General features: G+C 50.5%; 9 protein-coding genes across 9 annotated transcripts; 4 read left to right on the top strand and 5 right to left on the bottom strand.

Annotated features, from left to right (window-relative positions):
• Positions 1-801: 801 nt before the first annotated feature.
• Positions 802-5,056, top strand: A1O9_12103 (uncharacterized protein; the record flags this gene model as incomplete). Its single annotated transcript, XM_013398902.1, has 8 exons — positions 802-1,695; positions 2,507-2,819; positions 2,874-3,095; positions 3,174-3,560; positions 3,631-3,763; positions 3,824-4,048; positions 4,104-4,265; positions 4,318-5,056. The coding sequence occupies 8 exons, from the start codon at positions 802-804 to the stop codon at positions 5,054-5,056; spliced, it is 3,075 nt and encodes a 1,024-aa protein (XP_013254356.1).
• Positions 5,057-8,294: 3,238 nt separating this feature from the next.
• On the top strand, positions 8,295-10,235 carry A1O9_12102 (uncharacterized protein; the record flags this gene model as incomplete). The annotated part of the gene is made up of 1 exon (XM_013398901.1): positions 8,295-10,235. One exon carries the CDS (start codon positions 8,295-8,297, stop codon positions 10,233-10,235), a length of 1,941 nt encoding a protein of 646 aa, XP_013254355.1.
• An 852-nt stretch (positions 10,236-11,087) lies between these two features.
• A1O9_12101 (uncharacterized protein) lies at positions 11,088-12,113 on the top strand (the record flags this gene model as incomplete). Its single annotated transcript, XM_013398900.1, has 1 exon — positions 11,088-12,113. The coding sequence occupies one exon, from the start codon at positions 11,088-11,090 to the stop codon at positions 12,111-12,113; it is 1,026 nt and encodes a 341-aa protein (XP_013254354.1).
• A 328-nt stretch (positions 12,114-12,441) lies between these two features.
• On the bottom strand, positions 12,442-12,963 carry A1O9_12100 (uncharacterized protein; the record flags this gene model as incomplete). The annotated part of the gene is made up of 3 exons (XM_013398899.1): positions 12,442-12,656; positions 12,700-12,848; positions 12,911-12,963. The coding sequence occupies 3 exons, from the start codon at positions 12,961-12,963 to the stop codon at positions 12,442-12,444; spliced, it is 417 nt and encodes a 138-aa protein (XP_013254353.1).
• A 1,612-nt stretch (positions 12,964-14,575) lies between these two features.
• A1O9_12099 (uncharacterized protein) lies at positions 14,576-15,488 on the top strand (the record flags this gene model as incomplete). Its single annotated transcript, XM_013398898.1, has 2 exons — positions 14,576-14,602; positions 14,763-15,488. 2 exons carry the CDS (start codon positions 14,576-14,578, stop codon positions 15,486-15,488), a joined length of 753 nt encoding a protein of 250 aa, XP_013254352.1.
• A 194-nt stretch (positions 15,489-15,682) lies between these two features.
• Positions 15,683-17,683, bottom strand: A1O9_12098 (tRNA pseudouridine38-40 synthase; the record flags this gene model as incomplete). Its single annotated transcript, XM_013398897.1, has 3 exons — positions 15,683-17,159; positions 17,217-17,417; positions 17,496-17,683. The coding sequence occupies 3 exons, from the start codon at positions 17,681-17,683 to the stop codon at positions 15,683-15,685; spliced, it is 1,866 nt and encodes a 621-aa protein (XP_013254351.1).
• Positions 17,684-18,084: 401 nt separating this feature from the next.
• A1O9_12097 (deoxyribose-phosphate aldolase) lies at positions 18,085-18,879 on the bottom strand (the record flags this gene model as incomplete). Its single annotated transcript, XM_013398896.1, has 1 exon — positions 18,085-18,879. One exon carries the CDS (start codon positions 18,877-18,879, stop codon positions 18,085-18,087), a length of 795 nt encoding a protein of 264 aa, XP_013254350.1.
• Positions 18,880-19,869: 990 nt separating this feature from the next.
• Positions 19,870-22,326, bottom strand: A1O9_12096 (uncharacterized protein; the record flags this gene model as incomplete). Its single annotated transcript, XM_013398895.1, has 3 exons — positions 19,870-21,637; positions 21,713-21,846; positions 21,895-22,326. 3 exons carry the CDS (start codon positions 22,324-22,326, stop codon positions 19,870-19,872), a joined length of 2,334 nt encoding a protein of 777 aa, XP_013254349.1.
• Positions 22,327-24,727: 2,401 nt separating this feature from the next.
• On the bottom strand, positions 24,728-27,133 carry A1O9_12095 (uncharacterized protein; the record flags this gene model as incomplete). Its single annotated transcript, XM_013398894.1, has 6 exons — positions 24,728-24,767; positions 24,828-25,398; positions 26,103-26,529; positions 26,591-26,724; positions 26,779-26,941; positions 27,017-27,133. The coding sequence occupies 6 exons, from the start codon at positions 27,131-27,133 to the stop codon at positions 24,728-24,730; spliced, it is 1,452 nt and encodes a 483-aa protein (XP_013254348.1).
• Positions 27,134-27,566: the final 433 nt, after the last annotated feature.

The raw sequence follows: 27,566 nt of genomic DNA, 5'->3' as shown, positions 1-27,566 counted from the left end.
CAAGCCTCATTCACGAGGACTTGTCCGGCCAGAAACCTCCCTGGAGTTTGATCTCCGGGAGAAAGTACGAACGAATAGATTTTTTTTGCTCGTTGACGCCCACCTGGCCAGATTCAGTGCGAAAAGTCAAAATGGTGTGTCGAGCTTGATCCCGCCATCCTCGGGGTAACGGCACAGTCTCCAAAGACAATATCGCAACGAACATGCCGAGTGAGGGTTGCCCAGAGCGAGAATGACAGAGGAATCTTATGCCAAACGTGGTTGCAAAAGGGCTACTTCACGGCGTCAGCCCAGTTTAATGATGCTCCAGCGTTCGTCAGATAGAAGAAGATAAATCAATCGTGACAATTCTGCTACAATCTTTCAACAGCGCGCATATTGATTAATGGTAGTTCCTCTTAATATATTGTCTGTTCTCAAGACACGCGAATTTTAGCAAGGCTAGATTATTACTGAAGGGCGCCTGTAGAGTGCTAACAGGGACACATCGGCTCTCAAACGCGGTGTTTTGCGCTCATGTGTAGTTAGCAAGATCTCCGATCCTTTCGTAACTAATTGATACGTAATTGCACAGTTCACCTTCCCCCCCTCCCCCCGGCCCTCCATCAGAGGAACTAGTGACGCTCCAGTAAAGAGTAATTAAGACGTTCGATTTCGCCACCTGTCACACTGGGCTTTCGAGTGAATACTTATTGCGGCCAATTCTCCAGGTTGAGACAACTAGACATCTTCTCTCGCATGGGCAGGCACATTCGTTCGAGTCTGTGACATAGTCTGGGCAGCAAACTTGAATCAAGCAAGATGACCACCTCAGCTCAGATATTCAACCGTGCTGTCTACCTTTCAAAAGAGAATCCAGAGATACGCATGCACTATGTGGACTCAATTCCATCCAGCCCACTGCAAGAAAAAGGCACCATCCTTCTGATCCACGGTTTCCCGGAAACGTCCTACCAATTTCGTCATGTTATACCACTCCTAACCCGAGCAGGCTACAGGGTCATCGCGCCTGATAAGACGGGTCATGGCTTCAGCAGTAAACCCCTCAGCAAAACTCATCAACAAGACCTATTCACCAAGAAATCACTTGCAAACGATATCCACAAACTTATCACCGAACATATCGGAATCAAGGACAAAGTACACCTGGTCGGGCACGACATCGGTGGATTAGTCGCGCATGCCTACGTATGTCAGTTTCCTGACGATGTCGCTTCAGTGAGCTGGGGTGAATGCCCGCTTCCAGGTTCGACGCTGTATGAGACCGAGAAACACTCGCGCCTGCTGTGGCACTTCGACTTTCAGAGCCATAATCCAGATATTGCTGTCGCCCTAGTTCAGGGCAAAGAGCGGATGTACTTTAAACATTTCTTCGACCGTCTCACACAGAACTCGGCGGTCTTCACGCCTGACGTGCTCGACTTTTACGTCATGCAGTTTCGCCAGCCCGATGCTTTGCGCTGTGCATTCTTGACGTACCGCGCCTTCGAGGCCGATGCTGAACACAACCATAGATGGCGAGAGGAGAAGGGGAAAGTCAGGGTCAAGAACATGGTGTTGTCGGGCGAGAAGAGTTTCTTGGCCCCAGATGCCGAGAAGATGGCAAATGAGTTCTATGAGAATGTCAGGGTCGGCCTGGTACCTGATTCAGGCCATTATTTGAGTGAAGAGAACCCCGAAGGATTTGTAACCGAGGTAATAAACTTCATCGAGTCCTGAAATCTGGTGGCACTCTGGGGATCGGGTCGAGAACCAGTACAATAGGCGTGCAGGAGACGCTGATGGAAACGTCAATAGCAGACCAAAACATCTTGGTCCAGACTTCTCACCAGAGAAGGGTTGTTTCTAAGAGGCATCCTGCGGCTGCAGCAGCATAGAAAGATTTTAGATATCCTAGGACTTGTGATGAATCGCTTCCGTCGAGTTGGTCACGAGATGAGGTGTGGTACATCCGTTGGAATGACCTTTGCAGACCAGCGCCCTCTTTCGTGCCACTTGACTTCCGCCTCCTCGACTGCACCTAGTCAACACCGTTGCTTCCCGAATAGCGCCATTTCAAATGCATCTTCTATAATATCTACCGCATTTCTCTGTGGGCCAGATCATTGTCAAAGGCAGTGATACTGATGACGCCATGTAGGGTGGCGTTTTTGTACCGGACAATCTGTGGGCGTGACTGGAGAGACGGCGAGTGCGAATCCCCCCGTGGCGGATGTCCTAGGGCTAGGGAAAGTCTATGTGATCAATTCCACACCAGTCTACTCCGTACTCCGGACGCTACCTTACTCTTTACCCACATGCTGATAGCCCGGCAATATTGAATAATGGAGACCACCCAGCGAGGATGGCCAGAAGAAACGCCTACGGCACAGTCGCATCGACGTGTCAAACGGCCGTGCATCACCACGGCGTGCACGCCATGTAGAAAGCGAAAGACTAAGGTCGTTTACGAACCCCTTGTTGCTCGAATCGCGCTGTACACTTCCCTGCTGACACTCCACTCCAGTGCGATGGCACTTTGCCCGTCTGCTTCACCTGTCGGTCCTACAAGACAGAATGCGCCTATGATTTCAACACCGACCGCAGGAGGCGTCCGTCCACCGCATATGTCGATGCCTTGGAAAAGCGTGTACAACATTTGGAGGTCTTCATTCGAGAAATATCTCGGGGTACGGGAGTTGACTACAATTCAGTCCTTGTGGACGATGTAAGAGCTTCTCCCCAGGTGACCGACATTTCCTTTGCCGCGCCCGTGGTGAATCACGACCAGTTTCGGCACCGCACCGACCGATCTTCATCAGAGAGATCGCAGGCTGTTGGTGCGCTGTCTTTAACATTGGCACCGCCACTACATCCTCCCATGTCGCGGGAAGGGCCTTCAAACGAGTGCGACAATATGACCTCTTTAGTCGAAGAGCTTTCGCAGGTCATGAGTCACTTGAGAGTCGACGTCGGTGGTGAGGTCGGGTTTTTCGGCCCAAGTAGCAATCTCAACCTCGTCGAGGACCTCCCACGAGCGCCGTCTTCGCATCACATGGTCAATTCGCAGCACGGCGCCGTCAGATTGCCGACAAAGAACGAATCGCTTTCTGCGGGTAATCCCAGCCTGGAAAGCGTACATTCATTATTCGACGATTCATTTCGCGGCGATATCGATAGTCCAGCTTATCCAGACTCGGACGACCTTGAACTGGAATCACACCTCTTGTCCTTGTACTGGACCTGGAAACATCCTTTCTTTTTTCTTATTCCCAAAGCGCTGTTCCTGCGTGACATGGCTCAATATCGACGAACCCGCGGTAGGGAAGGCACGAAATACTACTCGGACCTCCTCCTGAATGCCATATTGGCCCACGCCGCACCTTTTTCCCGGAGACCAGATGTCCGGGCGGACCCGAACGATCCGGCCAGCGCGGGAGACGCCTTCTTTGCAAGAGCACGCTCGCACCTCGATGCAGAATGTCAGACTCCACATTTGACGACCGTCCAAGCCCTTGCCCTGCTGGGGTCGCGAGAGGCAGGTTGCGGCAGAGACAAGGGAATTGGCTGGCTTTATAGCGGTAAGTCTAGAAGGCGAGCTTTTACTACACGATAGCATCCTCGCAATTGCATTCGCCTAACGTCCCCCAGGGATGAGCTTTCGCATAGCTTTGGGCCTGGGCCTGCACCTCAGCTGCGAGGAGCTAGTCAAAAAGGGTCAAATGTTGCAAGAGGAGGCTGACGCTCGGGCAATGACCTTTTGGGGGATATATGGTTATGACAAGTGAGTCTTGCCCCCCACGTTCGAACTTCGAGCTGCCCTTGACGACTTACCGCTTGATAGGGCATGGAGCGCCTACCTTGGAAAACCCGAGTCCATTCCCGCGAATCTTCACATGAACATCCACTGGCCTGAAGTACGGCTGGAGACAGAGTATGAGCCGTGGACTCCTTATTACGAAAACACCATCTGTGCAGCCTCCCAACAATCTTCACCAGCTCATTCCATAACCACGGCCAAACATATCACAGCTATCCAAGAAAATCTTGGGTCTGTGGTCCATACCCTGTGCGACAGTTCCGTTGACCCGGTGCGATCTGGGTCCACGCTGACCGTCGCTTAGGTATCATGGCAAATCGCAGACATTGCCATCCGATTACGAGCACTTGGTCTCCCAGCATTATTGTCGACTACTTTCGTGGCAACGCAACCTACCAAGTTTTTTGCGAATCTCCAATTACAATTTGTCCACGGCGCCATCTCCTCCGTCAGTCCTTCTCATGCAGTAGGTATACTCCCTTTGTCGGTACCTTGCTTCAGCTGACACAATAACACAGCATGCTCTACTATGCCGCTATGATACTTTTGTTTCGACCGTTTATTGCCAAATCGAGGTCAAAGCTGCTCACAGACTTGTCCAAGCCTCGGGCTCTGTGCATCTCCTCTTCGAACAAAATTTTGATGCTTACAAAAGTCTACAAGAACAACTATTCGCTTCAAAACTCACTCAATTTGGGCGTCTATTCGCTGTTTATCGCTTCGACGATTCATTTGATGGATGCTGCGACGACCAGTCCACCTTTCGCGCATCCTTCTCATGCCCACGCGAAGCTTAACAGTGCTATATGCTTCTTGAAAGAAATAAGTGAAACTTGGCCCAGCGCTCTCCGTTGTTTGCATGTCATTCATTCACTGATCGACAAGCATGCTGTTCCACTGAATGGACCAGATCCTAGGTCGAAACTTGTGCAGGGCCATAATTCCAAGGCGTTCACGGATGCAACTAGTGAGTTCAGGAGCGATGGCAGTCAGCCAAATCTCCCTCAGACGATGTCTGCGCCACCAGACTCTAGCTTTGGCTCCCTCCCTCACACGGCATTGCAACCTTCAACCGCCGATCCGCAAACCTTATTGGGGTCGTTCCCTTCTGGACTCAATACCACAACTATTGCAAATCCGTTTGAGGCCCAGCTTACATTCGAATTCCCTGACATCGATATCCCCGATTTATCGGACATCTTCCTAGAGAAAAGCGACTTCGGGTTGGGCTTTGACGAAGCTAATTTCAGGATCTAGAAAGTCTCATATTAGGCCTAGTAAACGAAGAGAGAACGAAAAGTAGTATTCGAAGACTAAAAAGGCGTGAAAGAGAGAATCCGTTGACTACGCCGCTAATTTTCAATCGTCTCTTTGGCGCTATATACGGTAAAAAAGTCCAGAATGAAGTGTTAGTGCGAAGGTGGTGAGTGGGAATGTGTGAGAGGGAGAGCAACGTAAGTACGTACGTAAGGAATAGGGAAGATGGAGTGTATTTAAACGCGGCACGGTCCTGAGTGAGTCGCACGTGAGCTCGGGGCAATTTGTACTCGTCTTTAGACACCAAGCCATGCAAGAACCTGGAGAGGCTGTAATGAGCGTCAGCAGGGCTGCCAGTGACATCCAACATGTCAAGGACCGAGTAGCTATACAGGAAGCATTCAACAGCCTGGTATTTATTTATTGAAAGACAAGCCGCAAATCACTATCACAAGTACTGTGTGTAACGCCTATAGCGAGAATGAAGCCAAAGTGAGATCCAGAAGGGTATAGGCGAGATGCTAGCATGCTGCCGTAGCTTTTTCGAGATGCGCGGAGGTCTTATGCTCTCTGAACTCCGGTAAAGAGCGGGAGGGGCAGCTAAATAGGTAGAAAATAGTATCCTCATTGTCAGCATTCATTTCATGTTTTCGATATTTACAGTGGACATTGGGTGTGCTTTGGCCAAATGTGCCCGTAGTTCTAAGCTTTATTCACTGTCCAGAAGTACGAAGACCTTGGGGTTCTCGTTCAGTGCATGAATGAGCACTTTCGCGAAACTCGAGCGGAAATTGCAGCAAGGCTGCCAAAACAATTTCTGCACTCCACGCAAGATCACATTCTAAGATCCATGGATCTTGCAATCTGGCATTGGATGACACTGCATATTAGGTCAGGTGATGCTCCCAATTGGACCATCATTGTCAGATGTGACGCTTGTGGAATGGAAACATAAACAATCGTTCCACAATTTAGTCGCTGGGACATTCCCCAGACGTCGGAAGAGTCTGCCCTCACCAGTCTATTGTCGAAGTCATATCGAACCTGGCTTTGGCATCATAAATCTGCGCAAAATCTGCGGCATGCAAGTTCAGTGGACGCCGAATTGGAAGGACCATCTCAGGGTTGACCACTCGACCAGATTGCTATACGTATAACCCCCACAAAGTATGCCCATTGAATCATCTCGAGTGGCCGAATGCATTTCCCAAAGACTTCCTTCTTGAGACAATACGAACTCTTGACCTCGTCTTCCGCTTTGGAGACAGAAGCACGGAGCTGTGGTTGGAAGAGAGAAACCAGTCGTTTCACAGGACCTCGTCATCTTACATGCAAGCTCGCGCCGGCAAGTTTGAGGAGTCCTGGTATCCGAGGCCACAACTTCTTTAGTTTTACCACGTTTACTAGCAACCACGTGTCAGCATTTTGCAGATGTGGCACGATCGTCGATATCCAATGCAGGTACACATTCTGGCTAGGTGCTCTCATTGCCATTCGGGTCATTGTAATTGGCTTCAAACAGATCGAGCTTACCGAAAGGAGAGCTGAAATCGCGCTCGTACAAGGTCAACCCTCCACTCATTAGAGACATTTGAGGGATATAGACTCCCTCCACGTTGAGACGAGACATATCCTGATAAGGTAACTCAAACTAACGAGGAAGAAAACAATATCATCATTGTTTCATCATACTACATACATAGTGTTTATTGACATACTATGCAAATCCATGGATATGTACTTCGTAGTAAGTATCTTACTTAACTTCTGGTTTTTAGACTGGCTCGCAAATAACACCTTGGTGAACCACCCCTCCTGTAGCTTGGACGTTTGTACATCGAAGTCTACCCGAAATCTCAGCTTATTCATTTTCGTGTGATCTTAAGCACGCCTTGGTACATAGTATTTAGTACTAAGTACAGAGTACATATGTAGTCGTATGCAGTACTACATATTATTGACTGCTCAGTGGCGTTGAAGGATTGTACCTCCCTTTCCTTCATACCATGAAGCCGCTTGATCACGGCCGAGGTCCGCCGGGGCTCTCTTCTCCATTATTTGCTCGCTTAGGGGGATACTATGTACTAAATACTATTTATTCCAATATATTCATAGTATTAACCTACTGTATATTTTGAGCACCTAGAAGCATATACATCGTAGTAGTACTAAATATATATGTACTACTAAGCTAAGACTATATACTAGTATTTAAATCTTCCTCATACCTTCCTTATAGTTACTTATCTCTAGTATGACCTTGTGTGATTCAGTTAAACAAATCACGAAATGCACTCAAACTAGCTTAGTCTAATTGCAAAGGCCTTTTTGGACCAGCCAAGGACCTTAGAAGTGAGGAGATCCTATCATTCCCTAGCGTGCGGGGTCCACGTAGAACAAGGATGGCTCATTACATAATTATGTTGGCCTGTCGGAACATTTGTGAACTGCCGCCTCGCTCAGCTGTTGCGATTACGGTATATACATTCCTATGCTATTAGTAAGTATCTATCCGTAGCTAGCTCTAGGTGGGGATATAGTATATATACTAGTATGTATTTGCAGGATTCGTGAATGTTGCGAGCAGTGAAAGCGAGAGCGTAGTAAGTAACCTTTATGTGGTTAAGGATAGATAGTGCTTGACATCGTGGTTTATATCTCATGCTGTGATAGACTGTCCCGGGCTCACCCCAACCCTGTCTGTTGATGATCACAGGTACTACGTAGTACATAGTATCGATACGAAGTACATACATAGGAGTAAACTCCGCAGCCTGTCGAGTACAGTGTACCTCCGGAGCACTCCGTACATATATAGTATGGAGCTTCATCACAGCTCAAAAAATCTCCCGTGAAGGTTGTTTGTCAAGAAGCCGGTCATATGGGTGGCAGGAGCCGTCCTTCAATGTACTTGCTATATTAGGTAGTTAGTCCTAGTCGCACCGTTGGGGTGGCGGTTTGCGTCTTACAAGAGCCGTTTTGGCTGGTTGAGTTGCACCAAACTGGCGAATCACACTCTACGCTGACTAAGGCTTCTCCGGCGGGACAACCTATGTGGGGACGAGAATGATGAAGCGTGCAGAAATTGACGGGACGTCGATATCACAACAGGCCATTGGAGTTTGCGTTCCAGATACTATGTATCGCAGTAGTCGACGATGAACCGTGTTCGCGCCTTGGGGACGTTGATGGAACAGCCGCAATCAGAATCCTGAAGCTGCCTCACATGAGTAGAAAGATGGACATCTGCGATGCATTTCCTTCTCGCGCGTCCCAAAAGGATGGCCAATACTTCTTCATTAATAAAAGCAGAAAGTCGGTCCATCTCTCGCGAAGCTCCCTGGCTGAAAAGGCTGCTATCCAAAGTCATGTACAAACTGGGACCAAACGCAACCGACCGGCCAAATCTAGGCTCTCCGTCGTGGTGAGTGGTCATTTCAGATCCGACAAAGGGCGGAATTTTGTTTCGTCAAATTCTGCATCTAGCGCCGCAACGCAAGATTCGAAAATGCTAAGCCAGCGGTCCCCAAAATCGTTCGCTCTGTCCAAACAAGAGGAGCGCTCACAGAAGCCGGAACGGCCGCTACCAGAAGCCACAAAATTGGGCACCGCTGGCAGCACTATCCAGTTCACGCAATCGAGGGGGCCAACTATGAGACTTTTATTCGTTGATTCTCGTGCCAAAGGCTCGCAAAGGGAACGGGAACTCGAGGATGCTCAGCGAAAGGCCCATGCTGCTATCGAAACACACCGAAAGAAGAAAATGCGCTCGAGGCAAGGAGTTCTCCAGAGCACAGGGAATCGAAGTCCGGATCAAGTGTGGATTGAAAGCCCAGAAAGCACCTCCACATCGAGCGGTACTTCGGGGGAACTGGAACAGCCAAGTCAAATTTTGCGTGGCACATCTCCTACCGATCAAATGATTCTATCCAAGATAGATCCATTTGGAACTGGGTCCATCAAGTTCGACAAAACTGTAGCTAATTTGCTCCACTATTACGTTTACTTCTATCATCCGACAATATGGCCTAACGAAATGGCTGTCCTCCGTCATGGCTGTTACGTATTCGAAGGCGCCGTGAACAACATCATGAGCACCGTCATGGAGGACAAACTTGTCATGTACTGTCTTCTAAGCGCCGCGGCTTCTCGATTTCAGTTTGTTGATCGTCTGCCTTCTGCCGAGGTGATGGGGAAAGAGGGCTACTACGTACAAAATGCTCTGCAGCTTCTACGCTGTCACGTTGCCTCCACCCCTTTGCAAGGGTCCGAACAGTTAAGACGACTACTGATATGCATTATGTTCCTGACATCTGCTGAAGCATACAGGGATGAGGTTTCGGCAGCAAAAACACACCTAAAGGCTGCGGTCGTTCTCTTGAAAGAGAAAGGTGGCCTTAAATATATGCAGGATGAAAACTTAAGAGGACAGCTTGCTATGGCTGATCTATATCTAGCCTGCATCAAGTTGGAACCATGTTTGTTTGATTGCGCCTATGACCCAGGTTCTGCCAGTGCCCTTAACCTAGAGGAGAGTGAACTAGACCAGTTGGAATGCAAGGTCCTAGGGACGTCCTTTCTGGACAGGGATACCGACTTGATTCCCTTGGAGCTAGGGACATTGATCGGCCAGGTATGCGAGACTTACAGCATCAGGTCTCAGCTCCGGACGTCTTCCATGGTGGCATCACGAGTGATGCAAGCCACTCATTGGATTACCACGCGTAACATGGCTATCAGGCACAGACTTCTTGCATTGAAAACAGATGACTCAAGAGTTCACGCGCTACGCGTAGCAATAATCATGTGGACTTTACTTTCCATGAATGTAACTGGACGAACCAAGACGGTCAAGCATATGGCGCTAACGTTAAGATTGATTCTGGCTGAAATATCAGATCTTGACTGGATTGATAGCGAGGACATTGGCTTGTGGATTCTTCTGGTTGGGTTCGCTTGTTCTGCCGAGGGAAGTGAGGTATCGGTGTGGTATGCAGAACAGTGCTATTGCTTTGGAAGTGGTTTGATACCCGTCAGTCTAGACCAGGATCGTGAGGATGGTCTTGCAATGCAATTGGAGAGCTTCCAGCTTGGGTACTTTTTCGATCTCCAGGTTCAGAGATCTCGAACACGGAGACTCGCCCAGCACTGGCTTCAGCTGCAAGATGTGCAAGGATGATATTGAGATACTCTTCCAAGTATGATGTGTAGGAGCTCTATGGTGACAAGTCATGCGTATAATGGAGCCATTCTCCCTCCAAACCTCTATCCTACTAGATCATTTACTACCCTCAAAACGCTGCCGGCACGACTGTTCATGAGGATAGCCGGATGGATGCCGGATGAGCGCTCCGTTGATGACAAAGCGCTCCATCGGTCTCAAATTCAAGCCGAGACCACTACCCGTTTGGGCAAGTGTTTTGCCAACTTGGCCTTAGCCGCCCTTACAGCGGACCCACGTCTTGAATATGCGCTGCTGAGCCATGCACTTTAGAGGCTGCTAGACCTTATTGAGTTTTATACCAAGATTCGGAGGGAATTAAGTCAACCAAGACACATCAAGTTGGATCTATAGCAGCTCCTGTTTGATGAGAACAGCATCCTCCGGTCCCCGAAACCCCTGTGTCATCCCCAGCCGAGAGTGCTGCCTAGACATAAAACCGGGCGGGCTCGGTCGTCAGTTGGTTATTCAGCAACGAGACTATTACCCAATGCTGAAGCCTTAACTTTTTCTACAATCCTCTGGACGCCGTCTGGCGCGCCTTTCCTACTAGTGGAACAGGTAATCGTGACACCATTTGCATGCATCATGAATAGACTTCAATGAAAGCGAACTTACAATTCCAAGGTGCCGCGCTCTTCCATGCCAATCTATATAAGCAGGTTTGACAACACCAGTGCAGCCCTACCTGTTTCTTTATATGCGTAGTATAAGCATACCGAAGTAAGAAAATCTGCCCCTGCCCACAACGTCGCGTCATTTATTCCATCTCGACAAGAGGACGACTTTATGATCTTCCGGCACACCAAAATGGCATATGATCAATTGCCAAAGGCAATGCGGGCCCTCGTCCACAACCAGACACTTCAGACCCTAAAGCTTGCCGACTCATGGCCAGTCCCAATACCAAGCCAAGGCGAGCATCTGTTGAGAGTCGATTCGGTCGCCGTCACCAATGGAGAGCTGCTGTGGCCTCGTGGGCCTGATCTCAACGAAAGCCACCCTGGAGTCGAGATGGCTGGCGAGGTCGTGACTGCACCCCCAACATCCAAGTTCCGCGCTGGCTCCAAGGTCTACATGCGCACGACATTTCCAAACCCTGGTTCCGCCAGAGAGTACTCGATCGGCCTGGAGAATGAGATGGCCCGCCGGCCAGACAGTATCAAAGCCGCCGAGGCAGCCTGTGTACCCGTTTCAAGCCTCACTGCTTGGCAGGCACTTTTTGTTCATGGCGGATGTTCTCCTCAGTTTGACCATGCTGAAAATCCCTCGCCAGAGAACAGAAAGAGAGTCCTAGTCAACGGGGCGGCGGGCGGGGTTGGGCTCTGGATGACCCAACTTGCTCATGCCGCCGGATTTTGGGTCGCTGGGACCTGCAACACCCGCAATGCTGGCCTGGTGCGGGAATTGGGAGCTAGCGAGATCATCGATTACACAAAGACATCGATCTCGGAGTGGGCTAGGAACAATCCCCAGAGCAAGGTTGACTTAGTCCTGGACTGTGTTGGAGGAGATAGCCTGAACCAAACTTGGCATGCTGTACGTGAGCACGGCTTGGTCCTCAGTATTGCACCGCCAAAGGATATGGTCTGGAGGTTCGTTCTAGACCGACCTGACGGTATCAGTGACACCATTGAAGGCAAGTTCTTCATCATGGAGCCGAACGGTGAACATCTCCAGAAGATCACTGAGCTCATCGAGGCTGGAAAAGCGAGACCGGTGGTCGATAGCGTGTTCAAGTTCGAGGATTATCAAAAAGCATTCGATCGGGTGGGCAGCGGGCGGACTACAGGGAAAGTTGTCATTCAAATTAGGGAACAGGGTGGTGCGAATTGATTTTGACTGCCTGGAGGGTATATATTATCTGTCCTTTGAATAAGTTGGAGTCTACGTCAGCTCTAGCTTAATGTTTCAACGGGTCTCCTTCTTTCGGACTTTCCTAGAAGTGTGACAACCGACGAGTTTCATACCCCTATTTACCATGCAGAGGAAATATAGCAATTCTACAACAACATCCTTCATTCTCTGTACAACCATGAATATCATTCCTCTACGATTGGAGGGTTAGAGAGCATCTTCGCATGGTGGCCTGTACCATGGCATAGGCACATGAACCTTCTGAATTCGCATTGTTTTATGCGAGAGCAGAGATATCTAACTTAGACTATGCAGTATTATTCTTCAATTTCAACTTCTCCTCCTCCTCAGCATCGATTATGAATATACCAGCAACAGGATTCTCTGCAGCCTCCAGCCTGGAGCTATCTATGACCAGATTGGCAACAAACTGTGCTTCCTCTTCGCCCACATTCTCGGATCTGACATGATGGCAGCCAGGCATTTCGTACCAAGACTCGCCAGGTCCATAGACTTTCGGGCCTGGGGGTAGTAGTAATCGTCAGTGGACGTAATTTCAACGGACCAGGCTGAGGCTTGCCTTTAACTGTAGCACAACCGTCCTTCGTATCTGCGGTACCACTGGAAAGCTCTGGGTGTACCATCTGATTCAACATGTGTCCTTTGATCATGGTTGCGATCACAGCTGCATTGTTGTGGGTGTGAGGTGGGGTGCTGCGATTGGGCACAAATTAGTTGACGGGGACAGGTCTGGCGTCTGGGCCGACGAAACTAACGCTGCTCCTGGCGGTGCCGTCACTACAAGTGTTATCCACGTTTTACCGGCCATGTTTGGAGGATTTTGAAGTTGCGAGACTTCTATATCGACAGTCGGGCGTCTGGTATTTGATTTTGCATGAGAATTCAAGTTTGTAGCAAGATAGGTATGAGGGAATACAGTGGGATGATCCTCACCAAGAGGAAGGAAGGAAGGAGTAGTACTCACCCATCCACTGTCCATTGGTTGTCCTGTTTGATAACCCTCTGGTGCTGCCAGAATGTCTCGCTCATGTTAACCTCCATCGGGGCCATATTTTGGGCAAGGATAAATTTCACAGGGACTGCGGTTGGGTTGGAGTGTCCTGAATCAAATATTCGTTCACCTGACGAAGCCCAGAAAGCCGTGAGGTCAGTTATATATATCTACCCCGTACTGATATGGTGGGCCCAATAGCCATGCTCGTGTGGTGACATGACGGGAGGCCTCAGAGGGTATGCTCATCCATGTCGACTAAACCAGCAGAAGTATGAAAGTACCGGGCTCTGGGCATCAACTCTAGTGGATGAAGTTTCCATCGAGGGTGAAGTCCCCATCGAGGGTACAGGCTACCAGCGATGCATGGTTGCAATGGTCCACAGTTGAAGCTGTCAAGTACGAGATTGGTCATCCCGAAACCACTACCGGATAGGGTATCGCTTGGTATGCCAGGGCTCTAGATTTCTGCCGACCTAGGGCAAAAGATATCCACGTAAATGAGTCTTCGTAAGTCGAATGAGGAGCAGAATGAAGCCCGCGTTGTAAGGCAGATTAAGTGGCAGGAACGAGATGCGCATGTGTAAAATCCCACTATGGAGGATTGACGATAATGGCGTCACCCTGCCGCGAGCACGGATATGACATAGCCAGTACGTAGCAGTGAATATGGCTAATTTTCTAGATAATCAGCTGGAAAGGCCCCGAATCTCGAGTCTCAAGTAGGGAACCACCCCAAGGGCATGAGCGAGCTAGCGGCGTGTGGAGTGAAGCCATGAACTCGAATACCACCATGGAAGATATATACCAGGTCCTCGCATGTCGGGTCTTTCGCGGTCCTTCGAAGAAGGAGTCATAACTTTGGACCGCTGATCCCCACTGCCTTGCGGCATCCAGCCGAGAACAGATGTAGGGATAAGGAAACATTCTACTACTTTTGGTAGTTTCTGGTGATGCAGATATAATCACGCTGGGGAAAAATGGGGTTGCGTGATGATCTCTGTCTTAATTCTTTCTAGGCACGAAGCACTGCGATCTGAGAGAATGACTGGTCTCTGACTAAGCATCTGCTCAGTAGAAACGGGCGTTGAACCTGCCAATGAGCGGATTGTCAATATTGTCGGCTGGATACCGAGACCGGAGCTCCTGGTATGTCAGATCCAGCCTCGCTCGGCATCCCATCCCACACGCCCACGAGCTCGGCCGAAACCTCGCGCAACGTCATCTCTTGTACAGACATACGTACACCGCGGCTGATGAGTTTGTATGGGCCTCAACCCACTCACAGGGGAGTATAAAAACCGATACTTGGAATTCAATCACTCAATCACTCTTTCTCCTGGCCGTTTCTTTTCTCCTCCCATCTCCGCGAATTATAACCCAACAGCCTTCTCCCAAGCACCCCCGAATCCGAACCAGTCAGTTCACAATGCCGAAACGAGCAACGGCCACATTTGTAAGTTTTCGTCAATCAATGCCTGGTACCTGTTCCGGCAGATTTCTACCGGGTCTAGCAGTTGCATACCAGCAGCACACCGAGCCAGACAAGTTGAATCAACACAGTTCTTGAAAGGTCACTGTTCCTCGTACTCACCAATCCACTTTCCCAATTCTAGTTCAACGACGGACGCGAACAAGAGCTACACGAATATATCCTCTCCCGACCAGACCTCGAGACAGGCCTCCGCAACAACCCAAAGGCCATCGTGCACGCCATCGAAGAATTCACACGCCAACAGCGGATGATAATCTACTCAGAGACCAAGCTCGAGAAGTCGCGCTCGATCCTCGCAGAGATGGACCCCCCACCGAAAGTCCTCCTCGAGGCCGGCACGTACGTGGGCAACTCGGCCATCGCGTGGGGCGACATGCTGAGGACAATCAACGGAGGGAATGCTGAGGGCGTCAAGGTGTATACCTTCGAGCTGGACGAGGAGTTCGTCAAGATCGCGCGCGAGCTGGTGGAGTTGGCGGGCCTTTCTGACATCGTCACTGTGATCCAGGGAAAGTCGACGGATTCGATCCGGACCCTGAAAGAGGAGTCTGGGCTTGACCAGATCGATGTCCTTTTTCTCGACCACTGGGAGGAGGCGTATTTGCCTGACCTGCAACTCTGCGAGGATTTGGCATTGTTCCACAAGGGTTCGGTTGTTCTTGCGGATAACACTGACTACCCCGGTGCGCCGGAGTATGTCAAGTACGTCAAAGCAGGTGGCCGCGGGGAGCAGGGCCATGTCAAGTATGAGAGCGTGAGCTATGCCACGGCATCTAAAGCGGGAGCGCCGGTGAGTATCTCTCTCTCCAGTGGCTGCGTTGCAGTGGAAGTGACTGACTTATTGTGATAGTCGATAGTCGAAGCCAGTCTTGTTGTTGAAGTCCCTTGAGGAAATATTCATCCTGCTATGGAAGAACGTTCGTCGGAGGATTCCGAGAAACGAAATGGAGCGCAAAATAGTGGATTTCTCAGAAGACAGATAATTCTTGTCGACTGAGATCTGTTTATCGAGCATGAAGGAAGATTGAGCTGAAAAGACATTCATCCCTCATCTCCGTGAGTGTCCCTGACGCCCTCATCGGCATCACTGCCCTCTCCATCGCCATCCCCATCTCCCAACGCGGCCTCTAAGCCTGTCATGTCCTTGTTCCCGCCGACCTTGATGGGCACCTTGGTCGCCTCGATGCCTCCACTAGTGACGAACAAGAACGTCTCGCATGGAAAGTTGTCTACGTGATTGAAGAAATTTCCAAAAACATTCTCCTTCTCTTCGTCTCGGTACATTCGCTCGTAGATCTGCTCCTGCTTGAACTGGTCCATTTCTTTCTTGAACTTGTCGTAATTGATCGGATCCTTACTCAGTTCGTTCTGGGCCCGTTTGTTGTATGAGTCAAAGACGGGACGTTCCAGAAGCAAACCTAAACTTGGAGCCTTGGGGATTGAAATACTTTCTGGCCCTAAGCTTTGTGTAAGTCGCTTTGGGTCGCAGCCACAGCGTACAATTAAAGCCACCATGCCAACCATCTTACGGATCTGATGCATCATGAAACTCTGACCATGTACTTTCATGCTAAGCCATTCCGTGCCATCGATCAGAATTGGTTCGGGGTTGAGGTTGAAGGACTTGATCACTCGTTTGGCGGACGGGTCTTTGTAAGTTTTCTGGATGGTGAAATTGTGGTAGTTGCGGGTTCCGATAAAAAGATTGAGTGTTTCTTGAATACGTCGAAGCCGAGTTTCGGGAATGCGATATGAGCGTTTCGCGGTGACGTACGCTTGACGAAGGCGTTTGGAGGCCTCGGAGATGATGATTGCTTGAGATGGAGGGCGTTTCACTCCTTCGGGCTGGTCCGAGGTTCCTTCTGGTACGTTTTCTTGAGGGATCGAAATCTCCTTGTCCGACCCATTCTCATTTTGAGAGGGTTGTACGTCATCCTTGATTTCGGATGAGGCTTGCTGCTCGGGTTCTCCCTTACTTTCAACCTCCACTGGCTCCCCTTTCAGCCATAATGCCTTCTCGAGGATAGCCTTGATCTCAGGGTCATATTCTTCCAGTATCGGCTTGATAAGTTCCTCATCGACCTTCTCCCAATACCCCTGGACTTCCTTCTGTCTCTCCCGGTAGGCCTCAAGATCATCTTTCTTGGCTGCCCACTCTTCAAGCTGCCTTCCAAGAAAACTGCTCGGGTGAGGTGGAAGGAAACTGTGTGTAGGGATGAGGTATTCGTATATTCTCGAGTCGACCGTCTGATATGCACTGAAGCTGTTGTTCGTTCTCTCGAAACCCCACACTCGAATTTGTGGAACCAGATTCTCGTTGATTTTCTTGACGATGTCCTCATCCTCAACGATCAGCTTGAGCGATATTAGATTGCCGGCTGCATGTACACCCTTGTCGGTCCGAGCACACCTGACAAAGGAAGACTTCTTCGGATCATCCGCATTGGCTTTGGAGATTGCACCAGCTGCGACAAAAGCCTGGAATAGATCTCCTTCAATTGTTTTGTGGTCGTTGGTACTATGTTGTGTGTCAGCCCCTGTGCTACCATCACGCCTGGGAGCACCTTGTACTCACAACTGCATGCCTTTGTACCCTGTCCCAGCATATCCAATAAGTACTGCGACCTTTTTCTTTGGCTTTCTCTCTTCGCCGGCAAGTACTTCGTCGCTAAACTTGGTGGCATAGATGGGCAATTCGGCTGGCCCCTGGTCTACCCGCTGTCTCTTAGATGCTTTCTCATCCTCGTTCCGCTGCCTCTTATCTACTTTATTTTTGCTTAGCAAAAGTCAGCCTTCGGCTCGGGAGTCGGCTCTCCAGGATCGCGTCTGGAAGGGACTCGTATGTGTGACTTACGCCCACTCCTTACGCCCAAGATCTCTGTTTTTGCCTGCACGACTGCCTCGACCACCTCTGGATTTGCCCCTGGAAGCATGAGTCGAGTTTGATCCTCGATTCTCGCGATTTGTTGATCTAGAGTCAGAAAGAGGGTTGGACTGCGCTTGCGCTCGCCCTGGATCGGGCGTCGTGGTCTGCCCTTCCATCCTTGGTAGTTTCGCTTTTGGAGGAGGGAGAGTGGCCGATCCAGGTAGCGGCGAAGCATGCAGAGAGTCTCCAGTGAGGATGGGACTCAGTTCTACGGACAATAGAAAGCGGTCAATTAATCTCGAGAAACGCCTGTATGTATTTTTCCATCCAGCTTTGAGATTCTCCAACTTGATTGCAGCGTCCGCTTCCCCTCATAAGACTTGCCAAGCTTCCTGGCTACGTCTAATACGGCAGAGCATAAAGCATCTCATTGCTAAGCATTGTCAAGCCAAGAATCGCGTTTCAAGCACCACATTCATCTACTACAGTACTTGGTGAAGGATTTCGAATCTTAAGGTCTCATACTACTAAGGGGAACACAAGTTACTGGCGAGGGTACATCTCAAAATGAGCCGGGTTAGTATGCTGGTGCACCATCTGCCCCAGCCATCGGCTTGACCTCCACCTGCACAGGCTCAGCGCCGATGCCCCTACTCTTTGCTTCAGAGATGATACTTGCAGTCGCAGTAGCCCCTATCCTCGTGACACCCAGGGACATAACATAAAGCAGATCATCAAGTGTCCTCACGCCTCCAGCGGCTTTGATTTGCACGCTCGGCTTTGAGTGCTTCCGCATCAGCTTCAGATGCGGTACGGTCGCTCCCTTGTAGGTGTAAAGCCCACTACTTGCCTGCTTGACGAACCCGTACCCCGTCGAGGTCTTGACGAAGGCGACGTCCAGTGACGAGCAGATCTCGCACAATTTGACAATGTGCTCGTCCTGCAGGAAATCATTCTCGAAAATGACCTTCAAAATCGCGCCTTTGCTCGTCACTGCGCTGTTGATCGTGCGTATCTCCTCCCACACGTAGTCCCAGTCGCCGCTGAGCACTTTGCCGATGTTGACCACCATGTCGATCTCGTCTCCGCCGGCCTCGATGGCCTTCTCGGCTTCAAACACTTTCACCTCCACCGTGCTATTGCCTGCTGGGAACCCGATGACAGGACACACAAGGACGCCCGAACCGGCTAGGGCGGCTTTTGCTTGAGGGATCGCGTATGGCTTGACGCACGCCGTTGCGGTACCATACTCCTTTGCGATCTCGAGTCCGCTCTGGATTTCTGCATCCGTCATGGTCGGGTGAAGAAGAGAGTGGTCGATCATCTTCGCTATTTGCTGAAGAGTGACCTTGATTTTCTGTGGTTGAGACATCTTGCGCGAGCTCTGGTTTCTTGTTGTTGGACCAATGGGGATAGAAAATCAAATAATTTGATACAGGTTTGTATACGATCTTAAAGCCTGTGCGAGATGAATGGCTATGTCCCGGGTGCTAGGAGACCACTGTAGAGTGACCGAAACAGGCCTTGAAGTCAAAAAGCCAGCGAGAAGTTGTGAAGGATATCCTCGATTCCTCTAAGGAAAGGCGGGCTATTTTTAAAGAACCCAACTCACACATAGAGCAGGATATTCCCAACCTTTTCCAGCGTCTGTGACCGCCGCCTCAACCAGCAAAAACACAGAAGAGACGAGCTGGTAGATCAAATTTTCTTGCGTTGTAGGTTAGTCGTATGACTGCGTGAGTCAAATGTAACCAACCAAGGTGACCACATTCATATGATAGATAGCCTTTTCGGTGATCGAATCCGTGTCAGGAGGCTGGAGCGGGAACGCTACCTGTATCGATCGTACCCCCGCTCACAAGCGGGAAGACTCCTTCTTCTGCTGTCGGCCGGAGAAAAAGATTACGATCGATACTAGGCTGTCATGTTGGGATGATCTAGCATGGTGACGACTTCCACATATCTACAGTTCTCAAAGAGGGAAATCCTACTTCACTCGAAATCAGTGTTCATTATCTGTTCTATGGCAATGCCTTGCGCTCGGTTTTGTTGAGCATAGATTTTAGCTCTTAGTGTACAGTCAACTTGAAATGTTCATCTGGAGACCCGGCATTCACTCTTCGGGATGATGCAATAGCTCTTAATCGTACAGTAAGACCGGTCATGTAAGTAGGCCCATTAACCTCATCAGGAGGATCTCATAATCAGCCTCCATACTGCGCGTTTTTGATCTCTCTGGACGCCATCATAACTGCCATGCAATTGCCGTGTAGGGACTCGCTCCGCCATTGTATATCCTTGCCAGATGGGTTTACTCAGGATCAATGACATAGCATTCAGCGATATCTCGAGAACGATGAACCTATTTGGCGTTGAACAGATAGAGCACGTTGAAGTAGCCACGACGCACCAAGCGATCGAAAGCTGGGGCGATCGCGGTGTCAGGACTCCAAGTATACTCATCCATCTCGTGCTCTTTGGCGTGTTTGATCGTATTCAATAAGCTATCAGACCAATGAGTGGTACGATAATCAGGGTTGGTGCCATTTGCTGGTGCATAGAACCATGCGCGACCATCATGGTTCTTATGGTATGTAGCGGATATGTCTGCGATGAGGGGCTGAAGAATTTCCACGATGTCCTTGCATACTTTGCGGTGGATGGGGTTTCCGGAGCTCATCATGAACTCAAGGAAGGTAATGGTGACCAGTGTCCAGCAATGAGTTTCGAGGGGATTGAAAGGCTTCGGATCTGCCGTATCTCTGGCTTTTGAAACCAGGATATCTGCTAGAAGGTGAGTGGCCATGAAGATTGCCTCTGCATTCATGTCCTTCTTGTTGCGAACAACAAGTAACCCCAAGAAGGCAGAAAGTTGACGAACTATTGGGCTTTGTTCGACTAGAGGAGGGTAGTGGACGAGATTGAATGAGAGAGACCCTTTCATGAATTCGCCTGCATAGAGTCCCAATGACTCATGTGCCCACTGCAAGGAGGGTAGGGTCATTTCCACATTGTTTGCAAACATGCAGACATAGGCCGCTTCGGGACTGATGTACGGAACCTTGTTGACAATGGAGAGCTTGTGACCAGGCTTGAGATAGGGCACCAAACCACTGCCTAAAGAGTGCAAGGTCGCCAACAGGTAGCTGACATTGTGAGCAGTTCTTACGACACCCAAGAACTCTTCGTTGTCCGCAATGAACGAGTCTGCTGGAGTTGGAGTAACGGGACCCAGGTAAGCAACCACTTCGAAGGTCTGACTGAGCAACTCGGCAGATGTGTAGGGGTCGGAAATGATTCCTGCAAAATCATTCTCAAGAGACAGTCCGATCAAGATACAGGTCCAAACGAGCGCCAAATTGTCATCATCAGAGCGGTCTGCAGGGTGGTCCTTAAGTTGGTCGAGCATCCACTTGGAAAGCTCTTCAAAGGAAGAGAAGACGCTAGACTTGAATGATGTCTTGGTCGCTGTGGCCTCTGTTTGAGGGGCGGAAGTAGACTCTGAATTGTGGTCACCATTCACTGCCGATTCAGATGGGATACCAGGTAACAATTCCAAGGCAGTGGCAAAGGCATGAGAGACTTTGGCGGTTGCATTTTCGATCACACCGATGACAGTTCCAGCTTCGGGAAGCAATCCAACAAACGGGTGAACATGGCTGTAGTATTTTCCCAAGTGGGTTTCGTTCAACTTGAAGGATTCCATGGTGTCAGATGGTTGATCAATCTTTTGGCGCTTAGCCGGATGAGCTTGATCAAGATCGGACCAGAAAGGCTTTGCGGTTGTGGATGAGAGATCTTTGGAAGGATCAGAATCAGGGATGTTGGGAGTAGGGAGAGTCTGATCTGGCGCAATTGCAACACTGCCCTGATCACGCGAGCGAAGGTCAGGTAGATTGCTCCCCCATGCCCCAGTACTCGGGATTCGATCGCGTTGGAATTCGGCCTGAGCAAAGGGTGCGTGTGTGAGAGAAAAGGACATTCGCGATCTACCGGTGGGTGCGTCTTCGGGTGAGAAGGCAACTTGGTCGAAGGGGGCGGAGGCTGAGCCAATGTCGAGGGATTGTCGTAATGCCGCCGCCTGCAACTGTTCCACGCTGTGAACGCGATCGGCAAGATCCTTGATATAGCTGAGTGAGTCACCAGTTAGTGAGTGGTTAAGGCGCAGCAACGCAAGGTAGAAAGACAGTTCAGTGAGAACTTACCCTTTGGAAGGGCCTCGCTTCATGGGCTTTCTCTCAAAACCACAAGTCAAGCCAGATTTTTCGCAGTTGGTGCAAGTCTTGGGGATCCCGTTCTCGTTCTCGCTGTCCTCCGAGGGAGGATTGATGCAACGAACCTGCGCAATGTGAGGATGAGGACAAGTGAGAGGATAGGTGAAGGTTACCTTCTTGCGGCGACATTCATCGCAGGCGCGTGAAACCTTTGAGCGCTTTCTCTTGTCGCCGGTCATTGGAGTTTGGGACAGGTCAGACGGGTCGTCGACATTAGAACGTGACGCCGGCGCGACAAAAGATTGTTGATTGGGGGTTTGTGGAGGAGCCATTGCTGGATCAGTCGCGACCCCATTGCCTGCACCGTTCGTGTTGATGGCGAAATTATTTTGAGATGGGCTGGTGGGCATCTTGCTTGGGTTCGCAGCATCGTGCAATTGTTGAGTGTAGGTCTGGGGAAGAGCTGGGTAATTCGAGGACATTGTCAGCTCCGCGTCGATAGGGAACGGGTATTGAGACTGGGTGAACTGTGACGAGGTCGCAGAAGAGAAATTGACGTCCGGTCGATCGCCTGACTGATCATGCGCGTTCAAATTACGGTCCATGGTTGACCGAGTGTAGCGGGCACGCTGGCTGTCGCAACCGCGCTTCCGAAAGGTGAGGATTTGATGGAAAGGCGACGATGAGGATGCAGGTGTAAGTCAGACTTGGGGAAGTCGCAGTTGAGCGTCAGGTGAAATGTATGTCCGACGGCCGGGTCGCTAGCGTGAACACCCAGGATTTAGTCACCAGTTACGGCCCCCTAGCTGCCTCTGTCCCGCCAACCATAAGTCGGGATATTGGCTGCCAAGATACATTAGACCTGCTAGCGCTTGCCACTATTCCGTCGTGACTTTCGGGCACTGGCTGCCAGCTTCGTTGCATCGGCCTCTGACAGTTCCAATCGCGAGGTCGCAACCTCTGTTACCGAGTTTGATCAATCTGGGGAGAGCTTCAGGCTATTCGAGGGGAAGAGCGGGAGTGCTGAAGCACTCCATGGGTTTCGGCCATGTCCATCTGCTCTGTTCCCCGCCGCTAACGATGGATTAATGCTTCTACTCATGAGTCCTCGTCGACCCCTACCTGCGTCTGGGCCTTGCCTGTCTAATCTCTAATGGTATTATTTAATCGTCGTCGCAAGCAGCTTTCCTGAATCCTTGCCTGCTCCCACTGTGCCCCGTTTCATTGTGACGTCAGATTGATGCATACAGTGTACAGTACGTTGTATTTGGAGACACAATAGAACATGGACATCACACAAGTCGCTTAAAAGTACTGCCGGAACCCAAGTAATGATAGAAACCAAGTACAAAGTCCTGGGCACGATGCACACATAATAGGATTCCCGGGTACGGAACATATCACCAGATCTAGATGACTCCACGACGGATAGAGGGAACCGTTTACTCACACTCAAAAAATGCAGAGAAGGACAGTGTTGGAATTTTCTCGCAAAGACATGTGTACCTCCACCCGTGTGATAACAACCTGTTACATATTTACATCTAATGGCTCTTGCATGGACGGCGACAAACGCGATCTAGATTCTTGATCTACCACCGACCATGGTCATGGATGGCCATGAACGTGCAGCAACGACTGTCAGAGTAGAAGGAAGACACGGGCGGATGCCGACGCGCCGCATGAACCCTCTCCAGAAGACCGGAAATTCGTATCTTCTTTCTCTCTCTCTCTCTCCAAGACTTTCAACACACCTTCTGCGTGGTCCATCTTAACAAGCCACTAGAGTGCCCTTGAGAGCGAGGGCGGCATCGAGGGTAACGAGTAGATAACCCCTCAAGTCTACCTACACGTAAAAATACGTGGAGAACGAGAGCGGGTTTCACCAGGACTACAGTAACTTGGCCATCACTGGGGTGTGTGGCCTGTGCAGCATGATTCTTTTTGTCTTATCCATCGGCGACCAGGGACCTCGTCTCAAATCCTGTTTTGGTGGTTGTTATTTGCTTTTTCCTTTCATCTCCTCCTCACTCAGCGAGCTGAATGTTTATACATAAGGTTGGCCTGGCCAAGCCAAGCCACCAACCGCCTGCAATGTGCAACGCGAACGCATGGCCTACGAGTACAGACATACAGTACATGGCGTGGCGTGGCGAACATCATGCATCCCCAAGAATATTCGTCGCGTCTTGAGCTGCTGATCGTGATCGGCGTGCGAGTTCAACCCTGATCTCCATGAGGTCAGTGACTCGGCCAATGTCTCCATATGTCTCCATGTGGCGTTGTAGTGGAGTCCGTGCCGCGGACAACAGCCCCGCCCCAGCTACTAAGCCTGCTAGTTCTTTGAAATGAACGGGGGTGTTGGAAGATTGAACAGAGGAGAAAGGGAAAAACCCCTCGGAACCCAGGAAGTCAAGGGGAACTTTAGGAGACCCTCGAGAGGAGGTGTTCGTTTTCCCATCCAATCCCGATTGAGTTCCCTTCCTTTTTCCCACACGTTTTTTCTTGCGCGTCCAAGCGATTGGCTCAAACCTAGTCTTCCACTACGTCTACGACCAGGACCCCCGGCACGGTGGACAAGATCACTTTCTGTTTCTTCCTCACTCTCGCAACCGCTCCCCGATTTCCTTACTACGACCCTTACTTACACTTGTAGAACGGTTGTCGCTTGTTATTTCTACCAGTGTCTGTGCGCTCCTGCAGGGCGCAATTCGGTACAGAATGTTATCTTCGACTATGACTCTTTCGAGAGCCCTGCATTTCCTCGCCGGATTGCTCCGCGCGAAGTTATTTGCTTTTCGTCGTTGCAGTCGCGTCCGGTTGGCTCGGCGCGGGCGGAGTCTGCGGTAATTTTACGGCTGACACAATAATGTCTCAGTCATACATCGGTTTTGGGGCAGTCCTATGTCCTGTCTAGGACTTCCGCGAACCGTGAGGATTTAGTAGAGGGGGCTAGGGTTCCCCCTACCTGATCTAGTAACCTACTGTGGTGTCGCGTAGTGGGTGTTATCGAAAATCCAGTTGGAATCGCTTCCACTTCCCGCCCCTGGTCACAAAATGAGCGGCACACTCCCAAAATTCAAGGAATGGAAAGGGCAATACATACATCACTCCGCAGCGGGGGCAACCGCGGCGCATCGGGGCGAATCCTGGTTGGCCGGTGACGACAGGACTGCTGATGATCTGTCCAACGCAGTCGCTGCAGACGCCACAGATACATTCGGTGCAGGCAAATGCATTTCTGAGCAGCCAGGGCCGACCACACGATGCACAGTAGATTTCCAAGACTTCCGATTTGCTGCCAAACGAGGATGACTGAGAGTGCTGATAAGGGTGCGAGTGATGTTGCAGCGGACTAGTGTTGTCGTTGGACGATGCAGACGTGGGTAGGCCAGATCCTGAGATGTGGAAATTCTGCCCTGATCCCCCGCTGTCCATTGACTCGACCGATGGGAAGGGCTCGGGATCGTTCGGGCCCATGTGGTCTGGTGGCGGTGGCGTCAGTGCGCGTTGGAGCGGAGAGGCATTATATTGCCCGTGGCCATGGCTGTGGTGCTGTCCAAGGTAAGAGCCGAGAGGTCGGAAGCCTGGCGGTAGGGATGATCGCTTGTTCGCCCCTCCACTTGCTACAATGCTGTCCGCGGCGGACAACCTGCGGGTGGTGGGATGGCCAGCAGCTAGGGTGTTGTTGGTGTTGGTGGTAGCTGCAGCGTTGGCAGCGCCCACGCCCACCGTGCCAGTGCTGGTGGAGGGCGGAAAGTTTGGAGATTGCGGCATCTGTGGTCGAGCGCCAAGGGCATGTTAGCAAGGTTGATTATCATGGTCTAACGCACAAAAATTGAGGAGGTTGGTGTACACATTAATTAACTTGAGGGTGCATAAACTTTTTTCGTGACAGACCCCCTGCTCTGACCCGGCCGCCCCAGATCTTGTTGCGAACGCGAAGCGGGTTATGTGGTCTGACCTGATGAAAATCAAAAATGGCTTTTTTTCGCAATTCCCGCCGGGCAAGCCATAGGTCTCCAGTCCACTGCCCACGGTCGTCGTCGTGGTCCTCAGCAGGTTTTTCCAAACCAGCGATCGTGATTCGACCGGGACGCGCGAGTTCTGACCGTGGTGAGAATTATGACCAAGGGAGAGAATTCCTCCTGCCCGGACCGAGGTTGCTCTTGGCCTTTTCTCCTTTCGTGCGGTAGCCCAGGACATAACGGTCGTCGTCGCTTGGTTCGTTTTGGTAATAACAGTAGTAGTAGTGACAGGTAAAAGTAGTACAAGACAGTATTCCCTCTGGGTGGCTTCTCCTCCGGGGGGTACATCTACAGAATCTCGATCTCTTGACAGCAGCAAGTAAACAGAGGACAATCGAAAAATGTCGTCTGACTTACGGGAGTGAGATCACGATCGTCATCAGCTTCTGTTGCGCTCGTCGCAGCCTCGATCAGATCTTCCCATCTCTTTCCTTGGACCCAGGCGGCCGTTGGTGGTTCGGCAGACATGGCTTTGCGACCTTCGACGCTTAGCCGTCGGGTAAAATCCTTGGCTGAAAATTCCCTAGATTTTCCGCGTTCGTGCTTTCCCTTGCGCGCATTTTGCCCCATCGAGGGTTTTCTGGGTCGCTGCAACTTCTCCCGCCGTTGTATTGGCGGCAATGAGGAGTATCGGCTGCTTGGGGACTGGAGTATGGATGGTAATAGTTCTCTAGTGCGAGAGGGTTGGAATGGTGGTAATGTATCTTCGTGGAAGGCGGCGCGAAGTGATGGTAATTCAATACCCGAGTCGCGTTTGTATTCTGGGTCTGGGAACACATCCTGAGATGTGAATGAGCGTAGTCCTAGCGGTGACCCTATCTTTTGCCCAGCAAATACTTACAAAATCTGAATCCCAATTGTGGAGTTGTGCCAGGGCCACTGCAGCGTTGGCGGTGGGCGGTTGTGCAGGAAGTCCACCAGATTGCCCTGCATTCCCGGCGATTGCGGGATAACGAGCGTGATCACTCGCGTCCGCTGCTGTGTCTTAGCCAAAAGGATTACCTCAATGGTCCATTTCAACAAACATACATTTCCTTGCAGGGGGAGTCGCGCCAGGAGGAGGCTGCGGTCGTTGCGAGGGAGGAGTGGAAATCATCAACTGAAAACTCTCCTCCGTGGCAGGTAATTTGGGAATATAATAGTCGGGATGTGCACGTCGGATGTGTTCTTGCATAGACCGATACCGCTTCTCCTGTTATGTAGGGTTAGTACCTCGTGTAAATCGTGGGATTGGAACGCGGTGGAAGGATCGGGAGTCATGACTTACCCCAATGCACCTCTTGCGGCACTGAGAGCCATCTTGGTTGGTAAGAGGACATACAACCTCGTTTTCTGCATCTGTAGACACGAGAAAAGAGCTGGTAAGGGCTGGTTTGGGCGGCATGGCCTACTGCGCTGACCGCAGGAGGAAATTAGGAGGAAGTGACGAAGGTCGACGGCATCGATCGGACAGTCCGCACAAGCTTGGCTGAATTTGCTTGAGCGAAAGGAAAATCCCGGCGACGTCACGGGAGCCCTTTCACATGATTCGACAAGGCTCGTTTATAGAAGTCTTGAAGAAATGATGAATTATATTGAGGGTGATGGATGAGGGGAGAGGCTTGCTGGTGGTGTAAGAGGGGGCGGTGGTGGGAATGAGGTGTGTGCGTGTGTGTATTGTGTTGTTGGTGGTGGTGGTAAATGGTGATGGTTGGCAGGAATAGTTAGGGATGATGTGTGTGTTGGGCGGCTCAGGGAAAGAACAATGGAAACGAGCTTGAAGGACCTACCAAGTACAGCAGCTACCGCAGCTACCCTAACCAGGACTATGAGGGGCA

Source organism: Exophiala aquamarina, assembly GCF_000709125.1.
Source record: "Exophiala aquamarina CBS 119918 chromosome Unknown aczIA-supercont1.21, whole genome shotgun sequence".
In the NCBI taxonomy this organism is placed as follows: Eukaryota; Fungi; Ascomycota; class Eurotiomycetes; order Chaetothyriales; family Herpotrichiellaceae; genus Exophiala; species Exophiala aquamarina.
The sequence above is the reverse complement of the archived record's forward strand: the minus strand, read 5'-3'. Positions and strand labels throughout refer to the sequence as shown.